Source organism: Falco rusticolus, chromosome 5, assembly GCF_015220075.1.
Source record: "Falco rusticolus isolate bFalRus1 chromosome 5, bFalRus1.pri, whole genome shotgun sequence".
Taxonomy (NCBI): Eukaryota; Metazoa; Chordata; class Aves; order Falconiformes; family Falconidae; genus Falco; species Falco rusticolus.
The window spans coordinates 71,610,482-71,634,957 of record NC_051191.1 but is presented as its reverse complement, the minus strand read 5'-3'; the positions used below and the strand labels follow the sequence as shown (position 1 = coordinate 71,634,957).

Sequence of the window (24,476 nt, the reverse complement as noted above, 5' to 3'; positions counted from 1 at the left end):
TTGAAGATCAGGTTGGATGGGGCTCTAAGCAACCCAATCTAGTTGAAGATGTCCCTGCTTATTGCAGGGGGGTTGGACTAAATGATCTTTAACGTTCCTTTCCAACCAAACCATTCTATGATTCTATGAAATTAGCCAAGAATTAAATCAAATGGTAAGAACCATCTTCTTAATTTCATTGTGTTTAATATGTATTTTTGTAAGAGTTTATGGCTGGTATAGGCTTCTTATATTAGTTTTCTCTGGAACAGTTTTTGTTACTATGGCTACTATGTAAAGTTCATTCTTACAGTTATTTCAATGCATTATAACTTTAATTTTCCAGCTCATCAGTGGTCATCAGTTACCACCCAGTAACCTGTCGAAGACTAACAAAGCTGACCCCTTAGTGCAGATAGAAATTTATGGTGTGCCAGAAGATCAAATGAAAAAAAGATCTAGTGTTATAAAAAGCAATGGTGAGCATGCCTTATTCTCTTGACTACGAACAAAGCACAATAATATTTTATAAGGAATTACCATTTTTTTCATCACAAGAAGCTATTATGTACTTACAGACACTGTAATTATTTCTCTCTAGACTAGAACCTTCTGACACAAAAAGTTCAAGCTATGTGCCATTTTTGTAGACTAATAGGTTAAGGAAGAACAAACTCCTAGCTAGTAGCACTCTTGTGAAGGAAGATGGAATGCACTGCCTTTACTCACTGTTGTGAGCTCACCCTGGGTGGCAGCTCAGTCTCACAGAGCCCAATCTCCCCCAGTGGGACTGGGGAGAGAGTCAGAAGAGCAAAAGAGAGGAAAGCTCTTGGATTGAGATAAAGACAGTTTAATAGTTAATGCAAAAGCTGTGCGCACAAGCAGAGCGAAATAAAGAATTAATTCACCACTTCCTACTGGCAGGCAGGTGTTTAGCCATTTCCAGGGAAGCAGGACTATGTGATGTGTTACCGTTACTTGGGAAGACAGACACTGTAACTCTGAACATCTTCCCTTCCTCCTTCTTTCCTTCAGCTTTTTTATGCTGAGCATGATATATGGCTTGGGGTACCCCTTTGGTCAGTTGGGATCAGCTGTCCCAGTTGTGCCTCCTCCCAGCTTCTTATGCACCCCAGCCTACTTGCTGGGATGAGGGGAGGGGAGGGTTGCAGAGTGAGAAAGAGAGAAGTCCTTCACACTGTGTGAGCACTGCTCAGCCATAGCTAAAACGCTGTTGTGTTATCAACACTGTTATGGTCACAAATCTGAAACACAGCAGCATACAGGTTGGTATGAAGAAAATTAACCCTATCCCAGCCAAACCCAGTACACTAATTGGTAAATTTAACGACATTTTTTACTGAAGAAATTTCTGTGATTTCATCACTTAGCTCATATGAAATTTCTAGTTGAACTAGTCCCTTAATTGCTTGACAGGTAAAGTGTGTACTCCGTAGTTGTCTTTGAGCATTCCCTTAACTTTATCATATGGATCTTCTTGATGCTCAGACTAAAAGTTCCCTGTGAGCTCCCTTCTTCTGTGTCTTTGTCTTTTATTTTTCCTTTCTTCTTTTTTAAATGGCTGCTGTTTTAAATCGGCCCCTGAATTTAATTTCTTTCTGTATGAACATTGTTCAAGATAAAGCACTGCCCTCCTGTTCCACAACTTCTTTTTTGTATCTTTAGTCAAGTGATCACTTTACTACCTTAATTTATTTAGCTACTGCCTCATTTTCAACACTGTGAAAGGAGATACTTTGGCAAAACATGAAACTGATATGGTTATAGAAAAAATTAAGTTGAGCAGAAGTTCTTAACCTGGCTAGTGCTGTCCCATTTTGTTCTCTTCTAATAGATGACAGCAACTTTATTAGGCTTTTGATTTACATTATTATGTAGCTAATACATGACAAATCCTTAGAAGGTGCTGGCCTGCATACTGTAGGCAAGTCCCAAGCTTTCCATATTTGCTACATTCTGAGAGCTCCCCTCTGACAGTTTTAACTCCATAATCTATAAAAAAAATGTGACTTATATATCACTGAAGTCAGTGGAAGTGTAATTTATTTAAATGGGTACAGAAATCTAGGGGAAAAGAACAAATCTTGACCAGGTCAGACCAGTAATAGCAGACACAATAATTCAGATATTAAGTAGAATAAATGAAATGGTATTTTGATATTGTGTATTTCCTCTTTCCATTAGCTTTAAGCCCTAGATGGGATGAAACCTTTTCTTTTACTGTCCAAGTACCAGAACTGGCATTGATACGCTTCTGTGTGGAGGATGAGATCTCTCTGGTTTCAAATGAATTCGTTGGTCAATACACCTTACCATTGCTGAGCCTGAGTAAAGGTAATATTTTTATGTGAGCCACCTATAACAGCTCAACCAACCTACAACACTCTAGGCTTTTATCATGACCGTAGTATTGATGGAGTACAGCATTATGTTTATTTCCTAAAGGAGAATTATATAACCATTGGGAAAAATTGCACTCTTCGTCTTTTTTAGAGTCATTGTAGTCTCTGAATGTAAATCCATGGTGTAGAAACCAAAAGAATATTAATAACAGTTAATTATTCCAACTGCAGTATTCCATTCTCGATAGAAACTGTTCAGATGGTATTTTAACTCATTATAATAGGAAACAGGAAGAGAGATTAGTCAGAACTAATATAAAGGCAACAGTTTTGTGCATCTTCTACTTAGCGCCAAACCCCAATACAAGCCAAATTAAAACAAAACAAAAAAAACACACCAAAAAAACTTTGGTAACCTATCTGCAAGTTTTCAGAGTGGAGAATGAAGAGTATAAATTAAGCAAAATATTTATGGTATTTTTCTTGGTAGTGTTTTTTTCTTGTACTGGTACAGCTTCTGAAATCTTACATGATTAATAGGCTGCACATAAAGAGCAGACACAGAAGTCAGTAGGCCAATGAGAATGGCTTATGTAAAATGGCTCTTAACTATATTGAATTTCCAAAGCTATTTCTGACAAAACAAACAAACTACTTTTATTAGTGAATGAAGATGTGAAGGCAAAATGTTGCAGCTGGCAACAGGCACTGTGCCTTTTTTTATCAAGCTTAACAGGGCTTTTAATGGCTTTTTCTTTCCAGGTTCTGAAGTCATAAAGCTGTTTGTGATTCTTAGATGAGGTTAAGGAGTTACACAAGAACAAAGACGTTACTCTTAAAGCACCCTTGCTTTTCTCCAACGTAATTTTTTACACTGATCACCTTTTACTTTGCTTTTATTTAAATATTTCAGGATAATGAAAAAAAGAAACAAACACCAACTCATGATGTGTGAGACAAATTTAAATAGCAGACTTTAAAGCTTATATATGCTTATAAAACCATCAATTTGGGTGTTGGGGGGCGGCTGGTATAATTTTTCAGTGTTTCTTTAATGCGCCTGTATGATTAATTTTGGTCACAAATGGAAGATTCATATTTTGGAAAAGTATGAGCATGCAGATTTTGACTGGAGTAATTAAAAATGCTAGGAAACAAGTGTAGGTACAAAAGCTACAAAGTGTCAAGCAAATTAGCCTAATCCCCACTTAACAATGTAAAAAAATGGTAATGCCATCAAGATGCCCAGAGGCTTAAATAAAATGCTTCTAAGAGATGAACTGACAGGTAATTTCAAAATTTATTGCAATGCTTAATGTTGAGACTTCTGGATTCCAGGTCTGGAAACATTGTTTTGCTTTAAGTATCTAAGTGCCCTAAATAGTGAAAGGGGAAAATGTGTCTTACAGAAGAAGTCACAACAGTCTAAATTTCTTAGGAAAGAACTATCTTAACCAAGCTGAAGAGTGAGTTATGATTTAAATCTTACTCTTCACAGCTCCTATGATTGCTTTAATCTGTACTACAGGACTGTCCCTCCTTCCCTAGGATTCATATCTCTGAGATGTCCCCTGAGGGCAAGTTGCTTCCAAAAGCTAAGTGCTTACATCTGTTTTTTGATTTGGCAGGCAGTGGGACAAAGTCATGCCATTGCTACCCTCCCCTGGATTTTCTCTTGAAGGGATTCAAATGTATATATCCCTTCCTTTCTCTCCCCAGCAGCGGGCTCTCAACTCAGTTGTAGATTATAGTGGGGAAGAATGCTTGCTGCCCACCTGTAGCAGTATTTGATTTTTCACACAATGATTAAGTAGGTATATTCAGAAGGGCTGAAGGTGAGAATAAATCTCTAGCTGGGGGGTTAAAGGCAAGAGGAGGGGCGTCCTGGCTTACAGTCCCTGTCCTTATATATACATATATATATATAACATACAAAGAGTATGTTATGTAGAATACTAACACAGGACAAGAATTCAGTTATTACTGCTATCACTCAGTGAATGAGTAGTTAATTATTTCATACAAATTTGAACAATTTCAATATTAAAGAGGTTTTCCTTCTGTCAGGATACTTTGTAGAATGTTTTGTAGTTAGGAGCTAGAATACTTTCTTTAAATGAGTCTTATTTGTTGAAGCGTATCTTTGGATAGGAAATAAACCCAATCTTCAACATACTGTGCGCATGCTCTAAAAGTTGATCTCAAATGTATATTGCCTGGACTCAGCTTTAATATTGGCTGCCCAGAAGCTGAACCTTAGATGCCAGGTGAGCTTTTATGTCATGTAAAAGAATCAAGAAAATTCAAACCCAGATAAATGAGCGTCCCAAAGACTACACACACATCCAGACACACCTAAAGAAGGATTTTGAAAACTGCAGTTCTGAATGTACTTATTCGTAACAGATACTTATATAACTGCAGTTTTACATACACAGATAAACCACAGAACATTCTTTAAAATAAAAAGTGTCATTGTTTAATATTATGGAACAATGGACATTTACAGTCGTATAAAACAATAGAGGTTTGGGGGTTTGGAGGTAAGTTAATTAAGCTTGACGTTAAGTACTGTAGTTTCTCCAAATTATTCAACAACATGTAGTTTCTAAAGCATGCCTTATGTCTGGTACTGGGAATCACTCATATGTAAAAGGAGATCCTTAATAGACTTAAGATGTCATGGTAGAAGATCTTATACTACACTTTATTCCTGTCTCAGCTGGCCAGCGTGTTACTGCTGCAATGCCATTCTTCTCTAAGCCACTGTCACTGTTCAATTACAAGTTCTTTAGTTTGCCATCAGAACAATATGTGCAGCACACATCATCTTTGGATGTTAAAATGTACACTCTCCCTGTGTTTCACTGGGCTAAAAGTCTTCAGTTTGAAAAAACACCACATCTTGAAAGACACCGGCATTTTTCTCTCTGTGTCTAAAAATGTCAGAAATTAAATAATGTATATGTAGAGGAGAAAATAAGTAGAAATCCGATTTGAGTTCTATATAATTTCAGTTTATTTTAAAGAGTTATTTAGAGAATTATAAACTATGCATTATTTGCATGGTAGATCATAAAAACACTCTAACACATCTTCGTGTTTGCGGTTAATACACTAATATAGTATCATTGTATTTACAGGTTACCGGAACATTCCCCTGTTGTCCAAAGATGGTGCCAATCTCAAACCTGCATCGTTGTTTGTTCATGTTTGGTACTATTAATGATGCTCTGCAGTATCGCTTCTTCTGAAGGATCACACCCTACTCAATAAAGCATCACTAGGTTTGCAACAACTTAGTGGTCTGACTTCCAGAGTGGCACATTCTTAATGATTTTATTAAGCTAATGAGAATTCTTGTGTAAGTAAATGGTATCCTGAATAAGTAATGGCCTTACCATTATTTAGAACTAATTCATAAAGACTGAACATTTTTTGACATTTTTAAAATTCAGTTGTTAATTTCATTTGCAGCTAATTTCAAAATTATGATTAATTACCGAGTGAGAATAATAGTCTAGCATTATGATCTGAAACTGAAAAATTATGAACATATTACATTGATACTTTTATTTATATTGGACAAAATTTCTTACCATTTAACTTTCCAAGGGTACAAGAAAAATTGCACGTACAATGTACCCTTTAAATTTATAACAGCAGCTTCTGATTGGGCTATATCTCTCTAATGTCCACTGTAACTTTCCTACCTGGAAAAATAGATTTGGGGAAAATAACCAGCTCTTAAAATGATAAAAAGTCAGATGTAAATATCCGTACCTTTTCTTGGCTTAGTCTTGAACCTCCTGCTGCTGAAAAAAGACAAATAATTCAGGGACTGATTTGTAAAGGGCTATGTTCCTCATAGCAGCAGGGAGCTCAGGATACATCTTACTGTGAACTCAGGAAATAGGAAGCACGATGCTTTGACGTGAACTAGAATCATTTTAGAAAAGGCAAGGGTTGATTCTGTGATTTAAGAGCTCTTGACCACAACTTCTTGCCTGACATAGCTATCAATGTAGAACTTGCCCATAAGACACGGTTTTGCCATCTTCCTTACAAAATGGAAGTATTGTTGAGTTTCCATAGGGCTATATCTACCCAGTTAATTGCAGATTTGTTACTCAAACAAATGTGCTCTTTTTTTTTTTTTTTTAAGGATGTTGTATTGATAGGTTTCTTTCTTTAACACAAACAGTATTTGCAGACAGTTCTGATAATATTATATTTTAATGCTCTTTTTATTTAATGTCATTTTAATGCTATTCTATTTAATGTTGCTCTAAGATGGAAAATGAGGGCATGTGGTGAATAACAATTAGGAAATAAAACAGGAAATACTACTATTAGAAAATTACATTACAGTTATAATAAGGCAACAAAGACAGTAGACTAAGAAGAATCTAGAATCAATATTGACCTGTAAGGTCAGGTAATTTGATAACATTGTAAACTGGCCTCAATGCGTTTTCTGTGCTTGACTGAGAAATCACTTGATTCCTTACCCAGGAGAGCCTATAATCTAAAATGTTAGACTTACTGATCTTTGTAGTGATTATACCTGTATGCTAGCCAATATCCCTTTCATGTGGTAAATATTTTATAGCTTTTTTCAGCTCTGAAGAATACTAATAATATTAATATACAGAGCTCTCCCCACCTCCCCTTACTGAGGAGGAGTTTAGATATACCAGATTGCCTGGGGAAATTTATTCTCAGATAAAAACTGACCAAGTGACATAGTCAATTGGTTTCATGCTAAGAAAACCTCCAGCTTATTTAGTTTCCTAAATAAAAAGCCTAGTCCCACTTCAGGAGCTTTCTAAAATATCACCTTCTGAAGACTGATTTGTGAGTGCCCTTTGGGAGAAGGATACAATTATCTTCCCCTTCTGGCGTTATTATCCCTCTGTTGACCACTTTCTCACCTGGTAGGACAAATGTCAGACCTACTTAGTATATGGTAACTCGAAATTTTACAGCAGATCAGATCAGAAATCATCAAATCATCATACAAATCTCCTGTGCCTTAAAAATGTGCTTTTGTCCTAGAAAGGTATATGTAGTCCTGGTCAGCTATGTGTGTGTAAGAAGTTGTCAATAATGGACAGTTCATTATGGCTGCTCATATGCTTAATGTTTGAAGGTCTGTTTAAGTACTTCCTTAGTTTAGGTAAAAATGCTTTGAAGAACAGAGCCCATAATTAGCCTCAGTGAATTCAAAGTAACCACTCACATTCATAGTTTAAGATGTATATATACATTTTATAGCCCTGAGGTCAGTGCATGTATTGACTTGATCCCCTTATGCAGCATAGGAATGCAATGCAGTAAGACTGGTGAACAAAGATGCTTTATATCATGATCTTAAATAAATACCACAGTGAAAGTTCACATTTAATATATTTTATTTATTGGTGAATATTAGCTTCTCCACCCCCTCCTTTCTTCTCACAAATGACCAGTTACATTTGCTTCATGGATGTTGGAATAAAAGAAACAATTACATATCTTATGGAGATATGAAAATCTTGGATTGAATGTTACATTATGTAAAAAATTAAAAACACACTAACATGTGCTGCACAAAATGTGTAAAGTGCAAAGATTTTAAGTTTTGTATTTGTTTTTGTTTTAAACATATTGATTGTATAAGATTTAACATGAAATCTGCTAGACATCGGAAATGTATTGGCACCCATGGAACCATCCCATGGTTCTCTGGTGAAATCATCATATGCGGTGGGGTCATAGCAGGTGCCGATTAAATACACCTTTATCAGTATTGTTTCAACACAGTCAATGGAATTAACGGGCAAAGAATGAGGCCCCGCACTTTGATGTGTACAGAATTTAGTATTTTTACAGTACTATGTAATATGAAAACCCCTCAAAATTTAATTGCTTTCATAAGAATTTCCTGCATGCTGCTACAAGTTCTTAGGATGCTATTTCTTAAATGCACACTGACAGCAAGCTGTTGTAGGAAGATGGTAGCAATTTTAAGACAATAGCCTTATGATTAGAAATGTTAAGGCATTTGATCAGCAGATGACTGCATACTCTCAAGGGCAACTGAGACAAAATGTACCGTGGGAAATGGGATAAAGAAATATTAGTGGATAAATAATTGAATGATCTTAGACAACATTTAAATTATGCTGTTTCCCAGTGGATACCACTTTTCTTCATTTAACTGGACACTGCTCAGCTGAATGTTAACAGCTCCCACAAATGTTCCTTTGCTTTTCACAACAAGCTTCAGTACACGGCCTTTGAGCTCTGTGACTTTGTCATACACAACCTGAAATAATATATAGTGAAACAGAAAAAAAAATATGAATTTGTGAATCTAGTTGACAGGCAAAACACTTATTACAAAGTTGTAATCATCTTCCTGAACGCTGTATTGAAGTAACTGCTTTAAACTGCTGCCCAGAATTATAAACTACTAACCATGAGCCAAATTCACTTAGTGCATTTACCTCAGAAATATATTTGACCTGATATAGTTTATATAACAAAGTTTCTGCCAGCTTAGGCTTGTGAAAGCTGAGTACCTAGCATTTGTAAATAAATTTGAAACCTGTGTTGCACAATGCTTGAGGGAAAAAAAAAAGTATACATAATTTTCCCTTGAAAACTGGAACTCTAACTTAAGCTGAATTTTGAACTCAAATGTGAAGAAATATCAGATCCTCCATGAAGTTCACCATGGAATGATAATGCAGAAAATTTTCTGGAGGAGAGATTCAGGTGGAGGATACTCATGATGAACAGCAGCATGAAACCATAAGAAAGGTAATTCTGTAAAAGGGTGGAATATTATAATTTTTAAATATCTTTCCATAGCAGGTACTTTGCTAAATGGTATTGCTTTTCTGTAAAAATCAGAAAGAAACCAGAAAAAAGCTTTGCTGTCAATGTTTTTTAAACTATCTATATTGTATTTGTTACATGTTCCTTAATAGTGCCTTAAAGCAACATTAATGTGCATTGATATGTCTTATAAAGGTGCATCCTATCAATGTACAGTACTTCATATTTTTTCTTAGTACTGTGCTTGTGATTAAGTCTTGTGCTACATGCAGAATTAAAAAAGATCAAGCCAAAGAAAACCAAAATTTCTTCTAAGAAAGACTTCCATAAAATTTCGTAACTGTTCTACGTCCAACAAACCCAAATAAAAAAGAAAATAATTTTCCTTTGAAAATTGTCTGTATAAATGTTATTATTTTAATACAAATAACTTTATGCATTATTCTGGATGTAACTGTATCCAAATATACCCATTATAAAAATGCTTGCATTTTTAAATGGAATCATCAAATATTAAATATGACAGAAAGTTTAGCCCACTCAGTAGAAGTTGCAGATGTGAAACACTTCTGAGATTGGATCCAGTTTAGCCAGTGGAACCTACTAAGTTTGGATGTTTCTGTTACTTGAGAACTGCTGTTAATACTTCTGAAATTTAATGATACTGCTTCCTTAGCATCTCTTTAGAAAATTATTAGGGCCTATAGTTTTAAAAATATCCTTGAAATTACCTTAATGTTATGAGAATACACCAAGCTTAAGTATGAGATGTGAATGGTGTATTTTCTGAATTTTGAAAAAAAACCAATCTGGAGTAATAGGCTAACAAGAATGAGCTGCATTCAGAACAGATTCCTATGTTTCAGTCCCTGCATTAATCAAAAACTGCTGAGTGAACTGCATGTGGGTTGATAAAATGTGAAAGAATGCTCTCAGCTAGTTTCAGGCCTGAAAGGTAAGCTTTGTGAGACAAGTACATTTAATCTAAAATTTGTATGGTTGGAAATGTTTTTGCTATTTTAGTTGCAATGAAAAATGCTTTAAATTTTAATCTTTCTTTGCAGTTTAAAAAGCAAATGCAGTGACATACTGTCACTTCAGGAGAATGGGAAATTGAAACTGCCTAAAAGGTGTTTGCCATGCAACCTACTTGGATTTACTGTGCAATCTGAATGCAGTCTATACATATGGCACTGCTGAGGAAAAGAAAAGTCAGACTGAGCCCTCTCTAGCTCAGACCTCCACAGGCTGGACTGCTGAGTCCTCTCTGTACCTCCAGTTATAAGAAGCAGAAATGTCCATGGGAGATGTCCTTCAGACAAGGATATAAAGGCTCAGTGCCAGCAATGTTCCTCATGTTGAGTGGCAACAGAAAGGTGGTTCTGAACTTCATGGGTGGACCCAGGACACACAAAATTGTTGGTTCTCCCAGACAACCTTAGCTGGCCTCAACTGCCCCTGTGGGACTACAGGGTGATTTTGTTTGCACTGAAAGCTGCAGGGATGTCACAATGAGCACCAAAGAGACAGGACACCAAGCTCTCTGGTGTGGGGGGATAATCAGTGCTGTGGGGATGAACATCCACTGCCACAGGTTGTGCGGGAAAGAAAAATTGTCCCCGACTCTCTTTTTAACTGGCTTTTTCTAGAAAGGTCTTACCAGGGAACAACATTGACTTTTCCCTTTAGAAACCTTTGGAAATCATAGTTTGGAACTGCTGTCACAAAAGTTGCACCTGGTGCTTTTCAGTTTTGATGTTTACTGTGCCTATTTCACCATATGGTATGTGAATTAAAAATTCCAGCTTTTCTGTCCTCCAATGACATCTCCCCAGCAAAATCTCAGTGAAATGATGGAAGAAATCTGAAAAGCGAGGACAGGCACAGTAAGCTATAATTTCATTTACAATAAATCTATGATTTGATTACTGAAGTGATACTAATGTTACCGTAGAAAGGTGCCTTGTTTCTTTGCCAATACATTAAAGATATCATCTTGAGCTCTTGCTTTAAATCACTAAAAAGTACACATGTAAGTTTTAAGAGCTAAGGAATCTTCAGTATAGTGGACCATAACAGGTGTGTGAACCGAGGTAATGAACTTTCAATTTTTGGACAAAAAGAGGCTTTAAGCTTTGTGCCGTGGCAGACCTTACAGTGCAGGGTGGGTGACTTCCAAATGATCCCAATAAACTGTTTCTAAAATGGTATTGCAAATTCAGCTGAAGCAAGGTATGTATCATCAGGATGTAGGGACAGAAGAAAGATCTGGAGATGGCTGAATTAATAGGTGAATAAAACAAATATCACCTGCCAGAATTTCATAATCAATTAGAACAGTTAAATCCTGAAATGATTGTGTAGTAAGAATCTTTGCCTCCCATTTTTACAGCTAGATTAAATGGAAGCGAATTATACATGGCCATGCAGCAAATCAGTGGGACAGTTAGGGCTGGAATTCAAGTGGATATATTAGGGCTGGAAATCAAGTGGGACAGTTCGGGCTGGAATTTGGTTAGCTCCAAATAGAGAAGCACTGCTGACCTACAGGAGTCTAATGACATTTTAATTGTAAATGCAGGACAGTTGCTTCTCCTTAGGTAGTCATGGCACAGTTCCTAGATTTGCTCTTAATTGTCCAAATTAGCTTTGATGCACGATGCTGGAGGGATCGGCTGTAGCTCCTGGTGCAGCTCCCCTCCTCCCTCTCCCCCAGGCTTGTTGGGGCTATTCTGGTTGTTGCAGGTCAGTGTCCCCTCTGCTCCGAGAGCAACTGCAATAACACAGACTGGTATGGCCCAGGTATATTTGCTCACACTTGGCCACACCCCAAGGGCAGGATGGAGAGAGTTTGCTCTTGTTCTGGCTTCATTATGGCAATGCACACTTTGTTTTCTCTTGGAGGTTTGAGCATTTAATGGGTGCACATACATGCAGGCACTCGGGAGACAAACTGAAGACAAGTGAGACCTTGAAGCGTGTCTCAGGGCAAATGTTATACATATGAGCAAGACCCCACTGCTGCTGGTTCTGGTCATTGTGGCTTTTCTTGGAAAGAATTTAAACTTAAATTACTCAGATTTATTTTCAATTTTTATACTTTCTTACTTTTCACTAAACTACTTTGCATTCTCTTGAGTTACTCTTATTTGTTCCTAACTGTGGTCTATAAGCAGGCATGTTATTCTTTTTCTCTTTACACTGCATTCCATTATTCTGTGTTCTTTCTCCTCCTCTTCTCAACCATTATTTTTTGATGGTTATACCAGTGTGAATGCAACAAACTACAAAATCTAAGTAAAGGTATAAAGGAAAAAAAAAAAAAAAAGAGTGCTTTTTAAAAGCAACTCCAAAACATTTGGTATAGTTCATCCTATTGTCAGCCCTCCTGGACTTTCACATCTTTACTCTCACACGAGTAAAAATCAAAAATAAAATGCACTCTGCAAGGCTGATAATTTGCTGTAGGCAGTCATAAGCAAGAAAAGTACAAACCTAAAAACAAAAATACCCAAGAGAAGCACATTTCAGAATTTTCTTAGTCTCAAAGACAGAGAGAAATTAATATACAGCTTCCTTCCAGCTATTTGGCTTTAATAAAAACTTATGAACTCATAAAAAAGGCTAGTGAATTTCTGTACACAGTGTTTTGGACACTAAATAACTTAAAAGACAGCTGACATATTTTTAGTAGCTTTTCTTCCCTGGGGTGGCTTCTGCCTCAGTCTACCAGCCTTGGACAGAAAATGCATACAAAATGACATCACATATGGAAGAACAGAGCTGTGAACAGCACAAGCGTTGGGTTTGAAATGTCCATGTTCAATGGAACCATATGTCCCCACTGTGATTAGCAGTTCCTGGTGAAAAAGATTGAGCATCTGTGAAGAAGGTTGTAAGTTACGAATAAAGGGTATTAAAGTTTTCATGGCATTTCTTTTAACAGCAATGCAATGTTCATTAACCACAACTAAATCTCCTCCCAGTGACTGCTGTCTGAATGCAGACAGGGTTTTGGATTTTCTTGCATTCAACTTGATCTAATAATTAGAAAGGTAATTAATCATCTTCCAGTGTTGCTGGCTGGTTCTTGTCTGTAGTCCATTTTGGATATTTACAATGAATGTTATTATATAATCATATTATATTTCTTTGTTTAAAATCTTCTTCAGATGTAAAGGAATTTCTTTAGACAGGTCAATGAGACTCATCCCACTGTCTCTTAGATTGCAAAAAAAAGGAAAGAACAGAAAAATAAAGCCTAGTTGCCTGTTATTCCACTGCAGTACCAAAAGCAGGGAAATCTGTCTCAGCTGTTAGCAGCAATACTACTCGAGAAGCCTACTTACAGATGAACTGGAAGTCATCTTTTTTAATCAAACAGACACAGGAAAAGAAAGGGAAAAAATATTAAAACCCCAGGATGGGAAACTAGGTGATAAGGACACTTAGGTTCAGCTGACTAACTTCAACATACCTTATCTATGAAACAGGGTGGAGTGGTAACATTTTCCATGTCTTCTCCTTTAAGCCTGCTCAAAGAGCATTTCTAAATTGCTTTGAGATCTTTAGGAGATTTGTTACATGTAATAATTATAAACTCCAATTCCACCTACTGTTTGAATCTCATCTGCCCTTAAAAAAGAACACAGTTTATGCCACTTCCCATTTGTAAATGTTTCTCCATACAAATGTTTCTTTTCACCCAAGAGACATTGAGCGCTTCAGTGGTATGTAAAATAATTATATATGGCTGTGAACTGCTAGCATTTTGATGTAAAAAGAACTTGACTATTTACTACTGTGTTATAATTTAGGATAGTGACAACCAATTTGGTTGTCTACTTTCAAATGTGAATTTGAATAACAGCACCTGTTCAATTAGTACTTTTTATGTTATTGTATAAATCTGCTATGAAAACAGCCTAGGTTTTGGTGCAATGATTCTTGGTTACATTGGGCTAACATGTAGCTGTGGTTATGGTGTAAGAATAATCCAACTGCTTTCCTGAAAAGAGAGACATCAAGAGACCGTTTCACTTCTGAGAAAGATGCAAAGCAGAGGACTGTCCCCATTTGTGGTTCAGTTTATATGTTCTTTCTGTTTGATCATACTCATTGCAACAGTGATAAATGCTCTACTATTTTATTTCAAGAATGGGCAAAGAAAATCAAACAAGAAACGGTGGACAAAAGTGAATGGTACTTACAATTTCATTGTAAGTAGGGTCAGAGCTTTTTGGAGCTGTTCTTGTTTTCCTTCCACTGACCTCAGAAGGATCTGGCAGAAGATAAAATTCAGCATGTGCACTTGGGGCAGAGCCATCTGGAAGGTGCTGAAAAACAAGAGTCATAAATACAAGTTCTTATGTTCTAGCAACAAAAACAAAGTACCAAATGAAATCTGGACTTTAAGCAGACACGGAAACATTTTACATTCTCACTGTTCTCTCTGCTAAATCGGAGTGCTAGTGCAGTAAACAACAGGAATTCTTAGAATTCACCTTAATACTGAATGAGAAAAATAGAAATGGAATAATACAAGAACAAGGTAAAATTGCCTGTCTTTAATATTTAATGTTCTGATGGAAAACCCCTTAATCCTCAAGATTGTACTTGAACTCAGCTTAATCTGATAAAAAGTCTAGCCTTTCCACTTTCCAGAGTAACGCATAGAAACCAGATTCTAGCCAGTCAGTTCTTCTTGATTTTAACCCCTAAGTAGCAGTGCTGATGCTGGGGAGAACTGATCGTTTCTAAGGGTGTTTCATAAAGCATATTACTATAGAAGAGTCAGGAGCATTTCCTGAAGCAGTATAGGCAGAACAGTATTCTTGTAATAACAGTCTTTCTGATCTCTCCCATCAAACAGATGCAAACTCTTTAATTTTTCAGTTCAGGTTACTGAACAATATTCCAGATATTCCATCTTACTGTAACTACTCATGATCACAGCCATAACCAGGCTCAGTCATAGCCTAATGCTGGTGTGTGGAGCATTTTTTCGTAACTTCTGAACAGCTGTAAGGTTATTCCTAACCCCACACTGCCATTATTCAGAAAACACGTTGGTAGTCTGAAAGGTTTTAAAAAAACACACAAGATGTCTTGCCAATATATGTCACTTAGTGCTTAGCTTGTAATTAAGCAGAAGTCTTTGTGTTGGTAACACAATATGCAATCAGAAAGCACAAAATGGGGCATATCTAAATATCAGTAACTTTAATCATATTAAAAGCATTTTAGGCAGCAAGTTTACCTGACAACTCATAGGCAATCCAGTGACAGAATGCAAATGAAAATGCAGGCAAAAAAAGAAGAGATCTTAAAAGTTTTGGAACCAATGAAGCCAGAGCATTAAACAGGCAGTTGCATTTATATTTCCTATTGTAATTCTACCTGGCTCAGAATAAAGACATTTCTCTGATTTTGATTATTCACAGTATGTACCTAGGAATACTGGGCATTCTACAGGCATTATCAACAACATATCCCTGTGATAAGAGAAACTGCTGGTGTCCTAGCAATGAACAACTTCTCTACTGGGAAGAAAAAATGTGGTTTTGTGTGTGAGCAACCAGATCTTGCACAACAGATCTCTTTTTTTTTTTTTTTTTTTTTTTTTTTGTTATCTGAAATGATCCTTAAAGGCAAATGATGTGGTCAACTGCAAAGTTTATTATTGCTATCGTTAACACTATACAGCATCAAAGGATGCCCTAGTCAAATCATTAAACATTGTCAGCACTGTGATTAATGTCACTATTGCTAAGCTCCCAAAAGTACATCTGATTAAAAATATACATGGGATCTGGATAGCTGGGATTCGACAGCCAAAATAAGAATGTCATTAAATGACAGTGAAGCTAACAGGTATTTTCCTAGGACAGAGTAATGCATTGTTATTGCAGGATTTACAATTTACTGTCCATTTGAAAGCCCATCTCTATTGATCTAGACTATACTACAACTTCAATCAAGGACTACAAATAACAGTAAATTGAACAGTCTCTTAAAAATCAGGAAGGAGAAAGAAATGTAGCCTTAAATACCAGTCCAAGCAACCAAGATCCTAACTGTAATCAAGCTCTTCCCTTCCCAATGAAAAGATAAGCATCACTGTAACTTGAAGGTCAACAGATCTTAGATGTTTCAGACAAAAAAGGAAACATAGTTAAAATAAAAAAAAGGAGGCGAGGGGGTCATTCTTGAAGAAGACCTTATCAGCTCAACTGCTGAGGCCCAGCACAACAATCTTCGCGATCTCAAGCGCAGAAATACAGTACAGGGAGATCCCTACGAAATGTCAGGCTTTATAGATCATCCCAGCCTAACAAGGGACCATGTCAGAGCTCATTTTGAAAGCAGAGGTCAGCAGCGGCTTTGAAGGGCACTGGGCTGAGGAGCCCAGATGGTAAGTAATGGGCTGCAAAGGTAGCAGAGAGGATGGCTGCATCTGTCCTGTTCTGCTGCCCTTTGAGCTCTCCAGATAGCACAAGGTGTAGTCACAAGTGCTGTGCCCCACTGCACACCTCAGACAGCAAAGGTACAGATCACAGCAGCATCATTTGCATTTCAGACAGGCTCAGTCTGACATTCACCTGCCTGAGGAAGAATCCAAGCTGATTGCCATGTGATTCGTTGACATGACTGGGGTATCCAGAAGGACATGCCATGAGTCGAAAAGAAGTCAGATAAAATTGTCACTATGCCTTTGAGTTGCTCCTTGTGCCCTGGTAGTAATGCTCACACATCATCTAACCTTCAGGCAACTAACCTTCCTCCATCAGCGGACTCCTCCCAAGGCCTAAGGAAGGCACTTTAAAGAAGTGCTGTGACCATGTGAAATATGGACACATAACTACTTCCTTACTATCCCTTTGAATGTAGCTAAATAAATGTTGAAAGAGGCGAGTAGGAGGACAGGGTCAAGAGACAAAAAAAAAACCCAAACCATAATATTTTAGCAATTCAGAGGAAAGTCAAGGCAGAGAAGTTGCTCTGGGATCTTTCAGAACTAAAACAAAGCATTCTTTATGAATAGTAGCAATCAGCAGCCAGGCTGTTAGAGGTAATTTCAAGTGCAGCCACCTGAATTCAAACTAGAGATCTTATTTCTGGGTGCTGGGTTTATTCCCCTCTGCTTTACAGATAACATTTTCCCACTTCGTCTTCCCTTGCCAAGGAAAGGCAAACAGGGCACTCAAAATTCCATAACTGTCCCAATTCTCCATCTGCAGTGGCACTGTTATGCCATCAAGTGATCAAAAAGCTTCAGCTGAGCACTTTTCAAGCCAGATCACCTCTTCCACTGCTTAGCTGCCCTCCCCTGACTGCTGGTATGACACAATACATCTAACGAGGGTCAATAACTGTTAAAAAGGTTCTGTCCCACTACACACTAATAATTCAAAACTATAGATTAAGAGCAGGTATAAATCAGTCATGGTTTTACAGGAACAGAGTATGGGTAGCTTGATGAGTTTGTGCTGGCTGCTCTTCTGATTGGCACAAAAGTTGAATCTTTTCTAGTGAAGATCCTGCTTCACCGAAGGATTTCTTGAGACAAGACTTGTCATAGCGGTGGACGGAACTGTGCTTTGCTAGATCCTCCCTGGCAGGGGCAATGAGAGATCTTGGCAGTCTGACAATCATAGTACAAAACCAAGAGGGGGAGTAACAGGGCAGAAATATCTTTCTAAATCTAAGGTAGGTGAAATTTGAGGTAAACTGTTTTATTAAGACAACTAAAAGGGCAGGCAAAAATCCAAAGCTTTCTGGCAAACTAGTCCTTTCTCAAGCTTTTGTATGCAAGTTCAGCATTTGGTTGAATAAAGGAGAATGGAGTAAACATCAGATTTTTTTTTCTTTCTAAAAATTATGTCTTCTGTCCTATTAAATTGTCAGATTTAGTGAGCAAAACCCCTTGTTTATCAATTCGCTTCTAACTCTGACTGTATGGGCACATTTGTAAACAGGTAAACATGAAGAATAACTGACCTAAATGCCAGTCTCATTTGCACCAAAGAACATCTGTTCTGGTGGGTCCATTATAAAAATTGAGTAAAATTTCTAGCAGGCTTATGAGAAATTCTGAAATCCTGTAAAAAACCCTTTTTTTATTACTAATGGCTCAAAAATCATTGATTTCTGTCCATAATTCAGGCAGGCCAGAAGGAAAATCAAATGGTACCCTGGGCATGCCATTTTGCATTTTAACAACTCTGCAATACCTTTATAGCTTGGATGTACTTGTGATCAAGCAAACAGAAAAAAACCCAAAGTTTTAGATTGAATTCTATTAATTGTCGCAGCACTCTCCAAACCAGCCAGCTGCAACAAGGTCTTTTACCATCTCATACCAGCATACTCTTCATGCGAGTCCCTCTGCTGCCTTCTCCTAGTCTCGCCTCATCCAGGGCGTGTGTTCTCTCTCTTTTTGCTTCTTCCTCTTCCTTGGCTGTCCGACCTCTTCACAGAACCAGCCACAGCTGCACCTTGTCTACATCAGCTAACCCACTGCCCCTGAAGCCAGCCCACAGATGTATATTATCAATGCTAATTAACCCAGCTTCAATCCACCACAATTAATGTTTAATTCTGTAGTCATTTCATTAACCCAAAATAAAGGAAGTTAACTTCCTTTAAAGGAAGTTACTCCCAATTTAAATTACTGTCTGAAATCTTCAATTGTGTACTCTTATGAATAAATTCAGACTATAAGAATCTGTAAAGGTGAGAAGGTAAAAAACTAAGTTCCCAACAGAAATGCAATAGATCTTGTAATACCTATGGACAAAAAAATGCCAGTGATTTTGGTCTGCCAATACAAAAAATTGAGTTGCATTTAGAAGCTGACACTCCCTGTGCTTTCTTCAAATACAAACAAGCCCCGACTGGACAATTTTCTTACAGAATGACCTGTCTACTTGACCTTGATAATGACTGATGTTTTTAAGGAATTCAGTTACAACGGCCTGCATATATTTTTTTTAAAAAGCAGTTTATTGAAATATTATTGTCTTCTAAAGTCAGGCAGAAGGTGATGAAAATATTTAAAAATGAGGGGAGTGAGGGAAAGGAAATACTACTCTGGATTTACTTCTTTCCACATCTGTAATTCAATACTGAAAAACTAATACAGGCATGTATCTGTTATGGCTGTGTGCAATTTTTCACTCCAATTTTATTTTCCAAACCTAGAAAACTATTGGTATTTACTTACAGAAACACAGGCAGATAGGTTATGTCCTGTGTAATTTAATTTTAAATATGCTAGCTGTAGCTGGGAAACAATGGAAGAAATTAAATTAATTTTTCCACAAGAATTACATTATCATAATGACTTTTCTCCCTTGATCATTACTAACTATCCACAACTCTCCTTAAGGATGGGTTCTTTGTTAGCATTATGAAAGGCCTAACTACTTCAGAATTTGCCATACATTAAAATATGCAATTCAGCAACCAATATGAGTATCGAGATTTACTCAGGAAGTCTAAGGAAAGTTTTATGATTATTAAAAATGCATTTTAGGGATCATTTATTGTAAAGCTTTTTAAAACTCACCTCTTCATTAAGCCACATGAAATTTTCTCTTTAGGTAACTATTGGCTCAAATTAAATTATTTCATCAGTTTCTGTTAGTGTTAGATATGAAGATATTTTTCACTTTTTGTCCTAGAGTGAAACAGATTGATGGCTCTTGAACATTTGATAGTTCCAGATGCTATTCTCTTTTTCTCATTTTTCATTTTCAACCATCTTGACCAAAAGAAATAAATGATCAAAGGTAACTCGTATTACTCATACCACCTTTCCTCCTCCATTAATAACTTCCTTTCTTTCCCCAAAAATTAATTTCCTGGATATTTTCAAAACTGGTGCTTTCTTCCCCTTCTTCAGTGCAAAAAAGAAATCCAGCCTTTTGGAAGGCTCCAATTTCAGCTGCTGCCCCCAAATTAAGATAGGTGATAGATAGATAGATAGATAGATAGATAAATAAATAAATAAATCACCTTCTTCAGTTGCTCTAACTTTTAATTTTCTTATCCTTTACCTTCATCTTGTGTATTTCTCTTACATGCACTACTGTCAGAATTTATCTTCTACACAGTGAAGAAAGGACTATGAAATACTCCTTAATGTTTAATATTGAGATATCCTTATATCTTTAAAAATCATACCACTATAGCAAATGTTGGAAAAAGCCTTCACAGCTAGAAAGCAAAATGTTTATATATTAAGTGTAGACATGAGGCAGATTTGATTATTATCCAATAAAGGAGGATTAGAAAAAAAATCCAAAGAAGAAATCAGCCTTGCACCCCAGTAGCCTGTGGAAATTACTAGCTGCTTCTTGACTAAATTATAACTAGTAAGAAATGTGGAGAAGCCGTCACTGCTGCTATATTGTCTTTTACTTCTCTGAGTCCCTGTGTAATTTAGCAGAGAAAAGCTAAACCCTTTCTTTGTAAGCTGCAGCTTAATTAACAAATACAGCCTCTGCCTTAGGAACAGATAACAACCTCTGGGCTAATTCTAAATTTAAAGAGCGGAGAAACTAATCAGCACTAAGACAATTATATTACAAAGAAAGGAGTTCCTTCAAAAACAGATTAATAAGATATATAAAACTCCAGAACAATTGGGAATGCTGTGTGAATGGGCAGTTTTGTTGTTACTTCATAAATCCCAGCATGGGACTGAAGACCCTTCTTTGTTTTTCCTTTGAGCCCTACGTATCCCAAAGCACTGAACACCTCTATTCTGCTCTGCTACTAAGCTGTTTTGCTGTCACAAAATATTTTCAAGTTACTTCAAAGCAAAAGAAAAATAAAATCACATTTGCAGTAATTAATACATAATTACAAAAGAAGATAATGCATTATATCACTGTGGTGCACCCTGCACTGTCTGCTATTGGCAAGCATATTTTCTGAATCCCAAAATCAGAAAAGCAACCGGACAAAAGTGATTGCACAAATAAAGTATTTTTTCCCAAATGACTGCTTTTTTTTCACCTAAAATTTGAAAACATTTAACTGCTTCTCTGCAAGACAAGTTTATTTAGTTGCATTTTCTGATCCCAATTTTCCCCCTCTCTTCTATGTGAGCAATTACATTTCTTTTCCTAACTTCTTTCCTATCTTATGCACGCATCCGGATATGTAGATAAACAGAGCAGACACACTGTGACAGAGGTCACTGTCACAAAGGTCAATGGCAAAGCAGCAAAAGAAGAAACTACATTTATCTGAATTTCATGCAAGGAAATAAAGATACATTGTTTCAGAACAACACAGATTTTGTTCAGGGAATTTTCAAAAAGCATTTTTTGCCCAGGCATTTTCTACTTTTCAGAAATCTGATAGTGTCAGTGGAGCAAGCCTCCAGATAGCTTTGTCATTTACTATGACAAAAATGCAAAGGTGCTCTACCCAAGTTGTTGTTTTGAATCTCCAAATACAGCTTATGCACTTCGTGCATAATACCTTCAATATCCTCATCGACCTGCCTGTTCTGCACGCAGCTTGTCGGTGTACCAAACGGCAAAGAGCGCCTAGCGTGGGTGCTGTTAATTCAAGGGGAAACAGTGCTTTTGTCACTGCAGTGTATTCAAACTCCTTCTCTCCCAAGTGAAATAAGTTTTTTTGGCAAAAATACCCATGCAGGTTTACTGGTTCAGCTTTGTAGTGGAGTAGCAAGGACTTGTGCAGTCTACTGTTAATAGAAGATAGTATGCTGCATTCCAAATGAGGAGAACTATGAGGGCAAAAATAGGGTCTAGAGCTGTCCTGAGTCACAAAATCTCTAAAGTGAGAACCAGCCAACACTCTCCAAGGTCTTCTGGCTGTCAAATGGGAAAAGCTAACCCTCAGTCGCTGAGAAAGAAGGAAACAGCTAATACCCTGCAATGAACACACCAGTTCTGGGCAAAATGTCAAGGTGTTGACCCATCCTGGTGCGTGTGTGAAGTGGGTATATAAATTCCCAGTAAAGTTAAACCAGATCTCTGTAATGTTGGATATGTCATAGGCTTTATGGGAAACTGGTACCATTCTGGAGTGGTCATTGGAGGTCAAGTAAGGTACTTCACGGTATTTGAAACAGCCATGATCAGGCAATTGATTTGCATTCTACCATATGTGTATGAATCTTAGTTTCAAACCGAATCCCACTCCACTTAGGCCAAGGAACACAGACAGTGGAATTTTGGAAATGATCAAACATTATTTGTCAAATATTTAACAAACCCAGTTTTTTTTTTTCTTGTAAGGAGAAAGACAATTCTGGGAAACAGGCTGAATCCCCAAATATTCAGGGCTTCCTAAGAACTATGTAAAATGCTTCTAGTCTGCTTCAGTCATTTGAGAGGAAAGCCCATCTAACTCTGCTTCAATGAAGTAAATAAAATGAAAGCTGCCCTGTGACACCCAGAAGATCATAAAGGTTTCTGTTCCAAACCTTTATTCCTATAGAGCTCTCAAACCGAAACGGAATACTCTCAGAAAGGTGAAGAAAGGAACTCAGATGTAGATATGATACCTGTTTAAAAAGAATAATTTGTTCTTTTTAATAATATACAAAGAGTTGTATATTAGCATAGATACAATCCCAAATGAAATGGGGAGGAGTCTGTACAACCATGTGACTATGTCAAATAAAACAGGATTTTACTTTTTATTGACCATTAGTGGTAGTGGTCAAGGATGGCTAAAATTTAGCTCCAGCAAGTAATGACAGCTTTGTGTGCATTTACTACTGTTTCTGAATTAACAACAAAGGAAAAAAATAAAAATCTTAGAATGGCTTGTGTCCCTACCCAGCTCATGCCTGATCATGGCTGTTTCAAAGCTTAAGTCTAGCTCCTGAGCATTCACACCCTTCTAATACTTCCCCAATGCTCAGTACTAGATTACTGGGTGCTCCACATAGCACCAAGTCGGTGTAAAAAGGTTACCAAGGCTGCAAAAATAATATAGAAGGCGGCAACTGTATAACCAGGAGTGCAAATGTATTAAATGTACAACTCCCAGTATGAGAATTGAACAAGAATCCATATAGAAGTTTTTTCCTGAAAGAGAAGGAGGTGATAATACATTCTAGATTTCTGAACCACATGCTGTATTACTAACTTTAAGTCATTTAAACTCCACTTTTTTGCATAGATGAAAGAAATCAAGATTCAGCTATGCTTTAAAATTGTATTATTCTACGGATAAGTAATGTTGGTGTAGGGCGTAGAACTGATTTCATGAACAAGCCTCTGAAGTTTTTATTCCAGGATTACCACCAAGCCTGTAAAGAAGCTAAATTCCTTTGCTTTTCAACCCTGTATTATTGTTGTGTTTGGAACATTTAGTTTTCAGATAAATATTTAGTTGCAGAGTCTATGACACTGGCTAAGACTGATCTAGTTTGGACCCTTAGAAACATAGATCCCAGTTTTCTTCTCTCTTGAATAAAACTCGGGGAGAACAAATACTTAAGACAAATCCCCATTTCTGTTTTCTTTTGAAATCACTCAGGATTAACACCATTGCTGCTTTAGAGGGCATGAAAGTGAATTAGCCTTTGAGAAAAGAAACACAAGAAAATGCTGTTGTTCTGTTTCTATGTTGTTGTCGCATACATATTCTTTTCTCTTCTTTTCTAGGCACAGATAATATATGAATATAAAAATGCATAAAAAATAGTGACCTTGTTATCTGTCTTCAACCCTGCACTATTTTTCTTATATTTAACTTTTCTTATATTTAACTAATTTCTTAATTAGTTAAAAAATATATGCCTGATCCAGACTATTTTTAATTTCTCAAACTGTAAAGAGCTCCCTCCACTTTTTTTTAATTATCCTACAGCTTGCCATCTCCCTTTGCAAACAAGTGTTTCGTTATACGATGTATGCAATTTCTGCTCCTTAATTACCTCTCATTACTCCTACTTACACTCTTGCTCCATTTCCTAAATAATTTCTCCTGAACCTTGCTGTCTTCTCCCTTAAATATTTGCACAATTGACCTGTGTCCTTGTCTGTTCTTAACTAAGTTAGGTTTTAGTAACAATAAATCAATCCTAAGGAATCAATCACTCCCAAGTAACTGTACTGAGAACTGTTCTTTGAACTTGTATTCTACTTTAAAAAAAATGTCCTGAGAGAAAGAGTCTACTATCAAAGCCTTACAAAGATGAACTACTTTCTTTCTGCACCATGACACCAGGATCTGGACTTTCTCATTGGCATCTCTCATAGCAACCTCGTGTCTCACCATTTGCTTGTTTTATATTTGCATTACTGTGGGATA

General features: G+C 36.8%; 2 protein-coding genes across 2 annotated transcripts in view; one reads left to right on the top strand and one right to left on the bottom strand.

Annotated features, from left to right (window-relative positions):
* PLCZ1 (phospholipase C zeta 1) overlaps positions 1-5,568 on the top strand; it is a 48,371-nt gene extending 42,803 nt beyond the window's left edge. The window contains exons 11-13 of the mRNA XM_037390141.1: positions 326-458; positions 2,185-2,334; positions 5,486-5,568. Coding sequence (XP_037246038.1) covers positions 326-458; positions 2,185-2,334; positions 5,486-5,568 — 366 coding nt within the window. The remainder of the gene's footprint in view (positions 1-325; positions 459-2,184; positions 2,335-5,485) is intronic.
* A 2,170-nt stretch (positions 5,569-7,738) lies between these two features.
* The window catches only part of PIK3C2G (phosphatidylinositol-4-phosphate 3-kinase catalytic subunit type 2 gamma), a 208,249-nt gene continuing 191,511 nt past the window's right edge, over positions 7,739-24,476 (bottom strand). The window contains 2 exon segments of the mRNA XM_037390442.1: positions 7,739-8,652; positions 14,378-14,503. Of these exon segments, the coding sequence (XP_037246339.1) occupies positions 8,500-8,652; positions 14,378-14,503 (279 nt within the window). The 3' untranslated portion in view covers positions 7,739-8,499.